The sequence below is a fragment of the Orycteropus afer genome, unplaced genomic scaffold, assembly GCF_000298275.1.
Source record: "Orycteropus afer afer isolate SDZICR_OR568_19922 unplaced genomic scaffold, OryAfe1.0 scaffold00108, whole genome shotgun sequence".
NCBI classification, from domain to species: Eukaryota; Metazoa; Chordata; class Mammalia; order Tubulidentata; family Orycteropodidae; genus Orycteropus; species Orycteropus afer.
In genome coordinates, this window is record NW_006921695.1 from 6,818,664 (window position 1) to 6,831,427 (window position 12,764).

Here is a 12,764-nt window from a genome sequence, read left to right on the forward strand (position 1 = left end):
AAGTATAAATTGGTTGCTGTCATTTTGTTATGTGTTTTTTTATGGTGTCTCTTGTTTCTTTCTTCCATATTATTTTCTGTGCTGAGCTCATTATGTTTATGAATCGTGTTATCATTTCTTTTGTTGCTGTTGTTTTAGTATTTGCTGAATGTTTGTCCTTGTCCTGTTTTTTATTGTGATATGAAGGTTTATCATTTTTCTTTGAGGTTACCCTGTGATTTATAATTTTCTCCCCGAGATTAGAATAGTCCATACTATCTTGCAACCTCTTGACTTCCTCACCTTTTAGAAGTTCCGTAACTACACAGTATTTTCCCTCTTTTTGGTTTGTAGTTGTTCTCAGTTGCCAAATGATGTCTCTGGTTCCCTTTTAACAATCTTGTAAGCTTATTTTACTTTGGATATGTCCATAGCTATGGTTTCTGGGTTATGTCATCTTGTGTATTAATGGTCAGTTTGTTACTTGCTATTTTTGGTTCTCTGTTCAAAGGACTCCCTTCAGCATCTCTTGTAAAGTTGGTCTGGTTTTAACAAATTCCCTTAGTTTCTGCTTATCTAGAAATCTCCTAATTGCACCATCATATTTGAGGGATAGTTTTGCCGGGCATATAATTCTTGGTTGAAAATTTTTCTCTTTCAGGGTTTTATATATACCATTCCATTGCCTTCTTGCCTGCATGGTTTCTGCTGAGATCAGAGCTTATTCTTACTGGTTGTTCTTTGTAAGTCATTTTTTTTTTTCTCCTGTGCTGCTTTCAGGATTCTTTCTTTGTCTTTGGTTTTGATGAGTTTGATGATGATATATCTTGGTGATTTTCTTTTGGGGTCTATACTATTTGGGGTTCATTGAAGTTCCTGAGTTGGATATATTCTCATCTTTCAGCATATCAGGGAAGTTCTCCTACAACAAATCTTGGACAATTTTCTCAGTGGTTTTATATTTCTCTTCCTATTCTGGAATTCCAGTGACACATAGGTTATTCCTTTTTATGGTATCCCACATGAAACTTAGGCTTTCTTCATTTTCTTTTGATCTTTTTTTCTGATTGATCCCTTTCCAAAGAAGTATCAGGTGTTGGTCTTTGGTCTCATTAATTCCATCTTCCATTGCATCAATTTCACTCCTTTGCCCTTTCAATATGTTATCTGTTTCTAAAAATTTAGTATTAATCTTAGGGATTTCTATCTGTAGATTTAGAATCATTTCTAATTTTTCATTAATTTTGTCATTTTGTTCTTGTATTGTCCTCCAAAATTATTCTAAGGTTTTGTCTGTGTTTTCCTCGGTCTGTCTCTCAATCCTTTGAAGATACCTAAATATAATTCTTTTGAATTCTTTATCAGAGAGTTCCAATGCTGCTGCTTCTTCAGGGATGTGCTCTGGGTCTGTGTCCTGTTACTTGTTTCTACCACTTTATCTTACTTCTTTGTGTGGACTGTGGTGGTCTGTTTTGTCCAAGACATCATGACCTTGTTGTATTTAGATCTCTGTTAACTGTTTGTGAAGAGCAGCCAAGGGTGATTCAGGGTTTTCTTGTGGTTGTTTATCATTGGCCCATTGGTGGAGAAGAAGGTGGTGGCTCTCACTCAGAAAGTGAAGCTGTATGAGGTTTGGGTGTAGTTGTGTCATATGGGAACTATTGCTGTCTTGTACTCAGTTAGACAAAAATAACAATTGAATAACCATCAAAAAATAAAAAGTAAATGGACAAAAAAATACACCATGTTAACCAAAAAAAAAGAAAAAAGGAAAAAATAAATAATAAATAACCACAATATATGGGGAGAGGGCAATAAGGGGAAAAGGTAAAGAAGGGGAGTAATGAAGAAAAAAATGGGAAAAATGGAAAAGAAAAATAAGGAACAGGTTTAACCATGAGAAAGAAAAAAAAAAAAAAAGAAACCAGGAACAGAGATAAGAAATAAAACTGAAAACTAGAACCTGAGAGGGGAAGAATAAAGAATAATATTAAAAAGGACAAAAATACTAATAATAGTAGTAGTTTTAGAACAAACAAACTGAAAAACAGAAAGAAGAAAAAAAAAATCAGGAATTGAGAGACAGACAAAGGAAAACACAGACAGGTGGGGCAGAGTACCCAGGCTCCATCCCAGCCCACATTAGGATGGAATTCCTGCCGGCCCAGAAAGTGTGTGGGAATGAGGGATGGCTTCACCTCTGTTCACCAAGAGGGTATGGGGTATAGAATAACAAGGGGAATGTAGCACCTTTCCAGTTGTCTGGGTCCAGAATGTCCTTGGGGTTTCCGGCAAGTGGACCCTGTTCTTAATTCCCTGGAATCTGAGACAATGCTGTCACTTTAAATATCCAAAATGGTCAAGTTGCTTGTTAACATTCAAAATGTCTGCGCCCTCCAGACAGACAGAAGTCCACAGCTCAGCCCACCTTCCTCTTTGCTGCTTCCTCTTATTCCCCAGTGACCAGATCAGTCCTCCATGCAGTCCCTGGCTAGCAGAGCTGATTTTTAAGTTAATTCTTAGGTCCTACCACCACTCGGCACTCTCCAAGCTGTCTGTGCCATCAGGATTACTCAGGATCGCTGCCAGACCACAGCTCCATATGTCTCTTTTTTTGGTGTTTTCATGCAAATTCTTCTGCTGATTGGAGTTTAGTCCACTTCTATATCCTTCTTTTCAAGGCTCAGGGGTCCAGGATTATCTTCTGTATCTGTGTAAATTGGTCCCCTTTTCTTTGTTGAAGAGGGTCTGTGCAGTCTTTCTGCCTATTCTACCATCTTATTGGAACCCCCCCTGCTGCCCTTTTTTTAATGGCAAAAAAGATCCATTTAAAGAAAAATACAAAACAAACAATGGTAGGTATCCTCTACAGATAGGGGGAGAATCTTGAGGATATTAACCAGATAACAAAAGCTTGAGAAACACTGCCTTGAAATACGTAAATATTCCATCTCAAGAAATAGGTTCATAGTTCATGGGTTAGATTCAATAAAAAGTTATAACTGAAGTAAATGCTCTTGGGGAGAATACTCACCCAGATATCATGTTTTCACTTTACTATGCCTAGGTAGGCATAGGTTGATATAAACAATAATTGTGGTAAAGTTATGTGTCAGCTTAGCTCAACCTGGCTTTGAGTGGCTGGGCAGCTAGATGTAGTGATTCCCCATGATGAGACTGGTAATCAACTCCATGGTGGAATCTACTCTGAGCAGCTGAATAGCTAGCTGCCTTACAGTTATGGTCTGTCTCCAGTATATATGAGGAAGCTTTGAGGAAGGTCTCGCGTTTTGGGCATATCTGGATCCTGCATTTGGCTGAGTCTTCATCTCAGTGGCTTGCCATGTTGCCTGCTGATCTTGGGACTGTTTTTGGACTTGAACTAGTGGCCTGCCACGTTGCTTGATAATCTTGGGACCGTGTCATTTTACTTGCCGACCTTGGACTTGTCAGCCTCAGCAGCCAGCAGCTGCCCTAGTTAAGAGAAGCCTCCAGCTCCACTGGGCTGGGCGCAAGAGGCAGAGTTGAAGCCCAAGGTCAAGAGGCCTTCACCCAGCGCCTAGAGCTGGCACTCTGAATTTGGAATTCTAGCCTCCTAAACTATAAGAGAATAAATCCCTGTTTGGTAAAGCCATATATTTGTGGTATGTTCTGTTATAGCAGCACAAGAGAACCAAAACAATGGTTTTTTAAATATTTGGTTATTTAATACAGTCAGATGACTACTTTAAATGGCATTTTGCTCTAAATATGCTTTCTTTAAAAAACAAAACATTTTTCTTGTTGTTCCACAGAAAATTATATCCAGTTTGAAAATTTTAAAAGGGGCAAACAACCATATTTTCACCTTTTTTTTGTTTGATATCTAATTTTTTTCAGACAATATATTTATAAGTAATTAAAGAAGTGGTTCTTAGTCGCCATTCAGTTGGTTCTAACTAATCAGCACCTCATGTGTGTAGAATAGAATTGTGTGCCATAGAGTTTTCAAGGCTGTGAATTTTCACCAGGCCTGTCTTCTGAGGATCTTCAGGGTGAGTTTGAGCTGGCAGTCTTTTGACTACTGGTGACTGCTTAACCATTTGTATCACCCATCAAAAGACCCCAACTGAAGAAGTTGTTGTTGTTGTTGATATTAGGCACCATAGAGTCATCTCTGACTCATAGTGACCCCATAGACCACAGAATGAGACACTGCCCAGTCCTGTGCCAGCTTCATAATCCTTGCTATACCTGAACCCATTGTTGTCGCACTGTGTCAGTCCATGTTGTTGAGGGTCTTCACCTGTTCTGTTGACCCTCACTTTACCAAGCATGATATCCTTCTCCAGGGAATGATTCCTTCTAACAACATGACCAAAGTAGGTGAGACGAAGCCTGGCCATTCTCACTTCCAAGGAGCATTCCACCTGCACTTCTTCCAGGACAGATTTGTTAGTCTTTTAGCAGTCCATGGTACTCTTAACATTCTTCTCCAGCACTGCAACTCAAAAGCATCAACTCTTCTTCAGTTTTCCTTATTCATTGTCCAGCTCTCACATGCATAAGAGGTGACTGAAAATACCATGGCTTGGGTCAGGCACACCTTAGTCTTCAAGGAGACATCTTTGCTCTTCAACACTTGAAAGAGTTTTTGTTTTTTTGTTTGTTTAATTGTGATTTGGGTGAAAATTTACAGAGCAAATTCATTTTCCATACAGCAGTTCACATACACTTTGTCTCATGATATTGACTACAATTTACCACAATGCAACAGCTCCCCTCCCACTTCCTCCCAATAGTTATCTCTTTCCTGTGTCCATCCTTCTATGTACTCCTGCCCCCTGAGCTGTCTCCCTGCACATAAACAGCCTTTCTTTCTCCCATGATTGTTCTCTCTAGGAGTGTATCTATCTCAGGTAAATGTTCAACTCATGCCTGTCTTTTGTTTGGCTGGAAACCACAGGTGTGGGTTCAATTCCAGACCTGAAGGGCAGCGAGGGGGCATAGTCTCAGTGGTTCCACCAGGCTCTATCAGACCAGCAAACCTGGTGAAAGAGATCTTTTGCATCAGAGTTGCCCCATGCAATATGTCATCTGATGTCTTGACTGCTTCTTCCATTGGTGTTGATTGTAAAACCAAGTAATGTGAAGCCCTTGACAACTTCAAACTTTTCTCCATCCATCATATCATATCATAGCATAGCATATATCATGGCATATCAGACAGTGTTTCATTGCCATTCATAAAGTTTTTACTGGTCAATTGTTTGAGAAGTGGATGGCCTCTTCCTTCTTCCGAGTCTGTCTAGCCCAGAAGTGCCACTGAAACCTGTCCACCATGGGTAACCCTGCTGGCATTTTGTAACACCAGTGGTGTAGACTCCAGCCTCACAACAACATGTAAGCCATCATAGGATGACAAACTGACAGACAACTTCATCTCCTTAGTTGTTCCTAACCACTCTGTACCTCCCCCACCTCAGTCCCTGGCCTTAAAATAGAGCCACCCCCAAGCAAAGCAGCTCCAAGCCCTGCTTCTGCCTACCTCGGGCCCCCCATCCTTAAAATAGAGACACCCCCAAGTGAAACCAACCCCTAGCCCCACACCTGCCTACCTCAGGCCCCGGCCCTAAAATAAAGCCTCCCACAAGGGAAAGCAGTAGAAGTAGAAAGGGAAAAAACAGAAAAACAAATCGAACATTTTCTGTCATTCAGATATATTTTGTGTCATCTCATAAAACATTTCTCTTGGTTACTGAAAATATGTTTAAATTGGCAGTTAGAGTTTTAAAGTTGTGTCCGAATCTGTGCAGAACATTTTTTATAAAATTAGAGCTTGCCTTATTTAGCTTCTGAAAGTGAACCCAGAGTGGGAGCATAATGACTTTTGAAGAACAGTATTTGCTAATCAATTTTATTCATTCTGATAGTTTCATTAATAGCTTATAATCTATAAAATTTCTGATATCTATAAAAATCTTAAAAATAATTATAACATGATAAAATGTATAATTTATAGTTTATAATCTTTATCTAGAGGAAAATATAAAAATGTTTATCTCTATTTCTGTCCACAGGTGTTGTCCTCTAATATAGTCTTTTAAAAACATAAGAGACTATTTAAAAATTTACATATACATTATATATATTCTTATTTATTTTGTTCAGAGTCTGTCTTAAAATTCTTCTTATTATTATTATATACATTTAGGTCAAAGGCTTGCTACCAAGGTTGAAGGAAAAAGTTGACCTTCTGGTATTTAATCCCCCCTATGTAGTGACTCCACCTGAAGAGGTAAGACATGTATCAAAATTTCACTATAAATATTTTTGGCTATTTTATTTCTAACATCAAATGAACTTCATAAGGCATTGGTCAGGCCATAGCTACTACTACACAAACTGCTCCTAATTGTCAGTAATTGGGTACTAGGTAGACAAAAGAAAGAAACTTAAAACTAATAGAATTACAAACTGTGACCCATATGTATCTTAGAAATCCCATCCAAATCAGGGCATTGGTGTTTAAATTCTTGGCACACACATACGTACACTCAAAAACACACACATCTTTTATCATGATTGACAAATTTGTGAAACAAATATTCTTAACCAACCTTAAGTTCAATTGAAATGCTTTCTGAACGTCTCTCACTCTCCCATTTCATCTTAGAACAGATTTCCTTCTTTCATAGATATTACCAGACAGTGGGAGAAGGGAACCAATTCTTATTTCCACTAGAGAAAATAATCTTGAAATTCATGGTTAAAAGAAATCTCAGTAATGCAGTAAACTATATTAACCATTTCCCAATTTTTAAGGAAGAATAAATAGTCAAGACAGACAAAATTTAATAATGCGTTAAGGGTCGCTTTCCTTTTAATTACTGTACCTATTTTATTCTTTGATGATCATATTTTGGCAAGACTGATAAATGTCACATTTACCTCCACCAGGATGGGAAACATTCCTGTAGTTGCTGTTACTCCTAATGGCAATTAAACCAGAAAGAAGCTGTTACCCTGCTCACATATAAACTCATTGTCATGTGTCAGGAAACCATTGTCATAAGGTCAAAAACAGTTGAGGGGAATGGAACTTGATAAAACTCTTTAGGAAAACATTATGGGAATATATATCAAGAGTAATAAAAATGTTTCAGTTCAGTCATCTGAGTCCTTGAGAGCTAATTTAAGAAAATCATTCAACAATACAATGAAAGTGGAAATTCACAAAAATCTGTTCATTGCATCATTATTTATGATGGCAAATAATGTGAACCTATATATGTAACAGAAGAAAAACAGGTAAGTAAATCATGGTATATCATGTTTAAAAACTGGGAAGACTAGTGAATGAGAAGACGGGATTTTACAACATGGTAACCTGAATGGCCTTCCTTTCTCCTACATTTCTAGCACTAAGCTATGTGCTTCTCCTTAGCTTTGCAGCTGCTGGGACCTATGGTGATTGAGTGTATGCCTTGGGTTGTTGTAATACCAACAAAGAGAGCTAGTGCCGTAAATCTTCTCCCGTGAGCTAAGCAATTAATTAGCTGGAGAGCAGAATCAAAGTGCAGCACAGCAAAGATTTCCTGGAGTTTAAAAACATGTTTTACAAAGTGAAACATTAGGAAATATATTTAAAGTGAAGTAGTCAAACTGTCAAGACCTGTATCAGTGGTCTGGAAACCAAGTGAAAGAACTGTTTCAATGTGCGGAGCCTGACAATAAAAAAAACTATGGAAGTAAAAGGTAAGAGCCTTGGAGAACAGATCCAGTAGAAATACAAATAATAGGAGTTTGTGTGTATGAAAAGATGTTCAAACTTACTAGTACATATAGAAATATGAAGTAAGTTGTTGTTGGTTTGTGCCTGTGATCTGTGAGGGATCAGGAGCAAGCACAGCACTGAAGCTGGCTAGCAGGTAAGCAGAAGACCACCGCAACAGGATTCCTGCCACAAAATGGTGACGGAATTCAGTGAGCTTTCTTCACAAGGATTGAAACCTCCACCTATGGCCTATACAAATGTTGTTGGTGCCAGGCTTAGCATCCCAGAGGAGGAATATAAACTGGGTTCAGCACAGAGGGTTCCTAGTCCAGATTGAAGCAAAGTGACAAAGAGATGTTTGGCAAAGACTGTCATCACCGCATATTCTGTCAAAAGATCATTTTACCTGATGAAACATCTAGAGAATGGGCTCCATCAAAATAAAGGAGTAAACTAAGAAAGAGGGAGACAAGACTCAGGAGAAGAGGGAATTCAACTTAGGAGAAAAGCACAGGGAAGTCTAGAGGTACCAACAAAGGGATATCTCAAAGGGAAAGTCTTGAAGAAAAATGGAACTGATAAATTTCCTAATATGATTAACTCTGTAAAAAGTTGTATTGATAAGTTTATGATAGGTATAAGAATAACGAAATAGATACTAAGTAAATTAAGCAAATGGACACAGTAGTGAATAACTTTGGTACTTTCCCACCATAAAATATGCAACCCTTAAACAAGGAATTAGAGCTATACCAGATCATATGAAGAGATTTGCATAAGGTACTGCTGAGTGAAAAAAAGCAAGGTACAGCTAAGAATGTAGAGTATTATCCTATCTTTGGAAAACATTGACAAAAAAGGAAAAGGGTGTGTGTGTGTGTGTGTGTGTGTGTGTGAGGAAGGGGAGATAAGGTGGAGAGACAGATATATAAAACACTTAAGAGGGGAAAAAAATAGCAACTTTATAAGAGCATGTTTATGAATATATCTCCCTTATAAATTTATATATGCATATGGTTGTAGGTATAAAGAAATTTAATGGGAAAATTATGCCATGTTAAATGAATAAAAGCAGAAGGCATGATTTTATATAATTTAAACTAAAAAGAAAAGTGGATAAAACACATAAAGGGAAATAGAAAATAATTGTGTCAGTGTTAAAGTAATCTTTGAGTGATTTATTAAAAATATTCTTTGTGAAAGCAATATATAAGGGTAAAGATTTCTATTACTTTATAAACTCATGGGTTTCCTTTCTAGAATATAATTAGATTGTTTTAGGAAAAAGTGCTTCAGTGTGCCTTTATATAATAAATGGGTTTTTTTTTAAAAAAAAAAAATAAAAAAGGTCTATGTGATTTATTCTTTAAATAATCTAGAAAAGAGCCAGATGCAATGGGACATGTTGAAACTTCATGGAAAGTAGACCTCTGATAAAATAAGCTTTCGCTTCTAATTTCTTTCTAATTCTATATTCTTTAACCATTGCCCCTCACACAATTTAAACATTGTAATAATAGTTGTATTACTATTATTACACTACATACAGGGGACTATTCTCAAAACTCTAAATATACTTCATTTATTCTTAACAGTGATTTAAAAATATTTTTTGGTATTATTTCTCTAATTTTCCAGGTAAGGGAGAAAACAGTGAGAAAGATTATTAACTTGCCCAAGGTCACATAGGCTAGGTAGTTAGGATTCGTGCTTGTTTTCTAATTTATGTGGCATTTCGTCAGTAGTGAGATTGAAAATATATATTTGTTTACTGAATATTACTTGTCAAAAAGATTCAGTTTATTATTCTAAATGTAACTTCATTTAAAAAAAAACAAAACACTCTCTAATTGGTCATAGGTGGGAAGTAATGGAATAGAAGCAGCTTGGGCTGGTGGCAGAAATGGTCGAGAAGTCATGGACAGATTCTTTCCATTGGTTGCAGATCTACTTTCACCACAAGGACTGTTCTATCTAGTTACCATTAAAGAAAACAATCCAGGTAATACATATCAGTTTATCTTTTACTATTTATTTTGCTGAAACCAAAAGTTAATAATGCAGAAGACTTTAATTTATAAAGTAACCTGGACTGTTAATGAATTTAATGACTGACAACAGCTAATAACAAATACAGGATTCATGTTGAAAGAGAGAGATTTTTGAAGTATGTTTTTCTGGCATTAAAAAGTAATTTTATTTATTTATTTATTTTTGTAAGTTTTTCCTCTGTTCATAAACTAATACTCAAATACAAAATCTCTTAATTTCTTCTTCTGATTACTTCACCTTCAATACTGTGGATTTTCCCTTCACTCTCATCTCTATACCCTACCCATTCTGCTACATTTTCTTTCATCTGAAGTTTTATTATGAAAGCTGATTCATCTTATGTCTTTGTATATCTTGATTTTCAGATTACTTTCCTAACTAAATTGACCAATCTTTGTTTTCTTTTTCTGCACATCTTTATGCCTTATGTCCTCAGACCCGCAAATCACATCATGATTACTAGTTTCTTTTGGTAACTCCATTTTCTTGGTTCACTTTTTCTAGTTTTGTTTATATATAACAAGAAGGGTTTTCTTTGTTAAATACTCTTCAAAGAAATAAGCTACTTCTTTTACTATCACTGTGTATAGAAAATAGGTCCGTTTTTCCAGTCCATCACTGACATTTTTCTTCCAAAAGGAAGAAGAGAGGGCAGAGATTGGAGACAAGCAATTAGAAAACTTGCTGTAATAATAAGAAGTGTTACTTTTTTGTTGTTGAATCCAGAGTAGGCCATTCACTGATTAGAATGCTCAGCGACATCTTGAAGATAAAATCCTCCAGTCTGTCTGAAGTCCAAGTTCATTTAATAGAAAGTTTCTTGTTATACATTGTTTTGCCAGATGAAGATAATTTATAAAAAGTCTGTGTTTATCATTGTATTAAGCTGTTTAATGATCATACATACTTCACCAGATGATTTAGTGGGATTTTACAGTTTGTTTTCATTTTTATTTTAGAAGAAATTTTGAAAACAATGAAGGCAAAAGGTCTACAAGGCACCACTGCACTTTCCAGGCAAGCAGGCCGAGAAATCCTTTCAGTCCTCAAGTTCACCAAGTCCTAATATACAGTATGCACAGAGAGCTACTGAGACCTGAATGCATTCAGCTTTTTTTGTTTTTTAAAAAGGTGGCTTATGAGTCTTTTTTTAAAAAAATTCTTATTTTCTAAATTATAAAATACATTCTTTTATTAAAACCCATTACCATCAAGTTTATTCCTGCTCATAGAGACCTTATAGGTTAGAGTAGAACTGTCCATAAGGTTTCTTTGTTTTAATTGTGATTTGGGTGAAAGTTTACAGAGAAAATTCACTTTCCATACAGCAGTTCACACACACGTTGTCTCATGACATTGACTACAATTTACCACAATGCAACAGCTCCCCTCCCACTTCCTCCCAATAGTTACCTCTTCCCTGTGTCCATCCCTCCATGCACTCCTGCCCCCTGAACTGGCTCCCTGTGCATAAACAGCCCTTCTTTCTCCCATGATTGTTCTCTCCAAGGAGTGTATCTACCTCAGGTACATGTTCAACTCATATGTCTGTCCTTTGTTTGGCTGGAAGCCACAGGTGTGGGTTCAATTCCAGACCTGACAGGCAGCTAGGGACTATAGTCTCAGTGGTTCCACCAGGCTCTATCAGACCAGCAAATCTGGTCCACCCCCCTTTCCCCCCACTTCATTTGAGTTTTGCTCCACATTGTTCTCCCTCTCTATCCAGGATCTCCTACATAGATCCCCCTCTGAGTGGTTGACGGGTAGCTGGCATCATCTAGTTCTTCTGCCCTCATAGTTGTATAGGCTGAGGATCGCCTGGTGTACCAGTCATGAGGACTAATTGTTTCCATGAATCTTTGGTTTTCTTCATTCTTCTTTGCTCTGGACGAGGAGAGAACCATCGTTGCATCTAGATGGCTGCTTGCAAGCTTTTAAGATCCCAGTCGCTACTTGCCAAAGTAGGAGGTGGAACAATGTCTTGTGTAGTATGTTATGCCAATTGAACTTGATGTCCCTGCGACTATGGTCCCAAGCCCACAGGTTCAGCTACTCACTCCCTCTAGGTAGCTGGATGTGACCAAGAAGTGATTACAACCTTGTCCTTTGTCAGTTCTACTATACACCTGGAATTCTTACAGAACATAAAAAACACTTGTAGAACCATTGTCTGCTAACCCTATACATGGTCTTGGGTATACTCCCTGCTGCATAGACATACCTAATAATTCAGCCTGTCCACCCATCTATCCACCCATATACCCGTGTTTGCTTCACTAACAACTCAGTACTGTATGTGCAGAAGGGTTCATCTTTATTGTCTGCACCTCCCACGTACCACTCTATGTCTTCCTCTTCCTCAGTGGCACCATGTTGATCATTTACATTTGGTACATTGCCCTTCTTTTTACCCAAATCAATACTTATCTCTACCTATCTAGCAGAGTTCCCTACCCTACCCTCCCACCCCTGGTAACCAACAAAGAAAATTTCCTTCTATATCTAAACCTTTCCTTGACTTTTACAATAACGGATTAACACAGTATTTGTCCTTCTGTGATTGACTTACTTCACTCAGCATACTGTCCTCCAAGTTCCCCCACATTATGTGGTGTTTTGCAGATTCTAGACTATTCTTTAGGGTTGCATAGTATTCCATTGTGTTTATGTACCATCATCTGGTTATCCATTCCTCAGTTGATGGACATCTAGGTTTTTCCATCTTTTGGGTATTGTAAATAGTGCTACGGTGAACATATGTGTGCATATGTTGGTTCTTGTCATGGTTCACACTTCTTTAGGATATATACCTAGTAATGGAATGGCTGGGTCAAATGGTATTTCTATTTCCAACTTTTTAAGGAATCACCATACTGCTTTCCACAGTAGTTGTACCATTTTACGGTCCCACCAGCAGTGTATGAGAGTCCCAATCTCTCCACATCCTTGCCAGCATTTGTTATTTTCTGTCTTGTTG

The 12,764-nt window shown here is 37.4% G+C and overlaps 1 protein-coding gene across 1 annotated transcript in view; it reads left to right on the top strand.

The window, feature by feature from the left end:
• N6AMT1 (N-6 adenine-specific DNA methyltransferase 1) overlaps nt 1-10,853 on the top strand; it is a 43,085-nt gene extending 32,232 nt beyond the window's left edge. The window contains exons 4-6 of the mRNA XM_007943505.2: nt 6,173-6,256; nt 9,596-9,737; nt 10,747-10,853. Of these exons, the coding sequence (XP_007941696.1) occupies nt 6,173-6,256; nt 9,596-9,737; nt 10,747-10,853 (333 nt within the window). The remainder of the gene's footprint in view (nt 1-6,172; nt 6,257-9,595; nt 9,738-10,746) is intronic.
• The last annotated feature ends 1,911 nt before the right edge of the window (nt 10,854-12,764 follow it).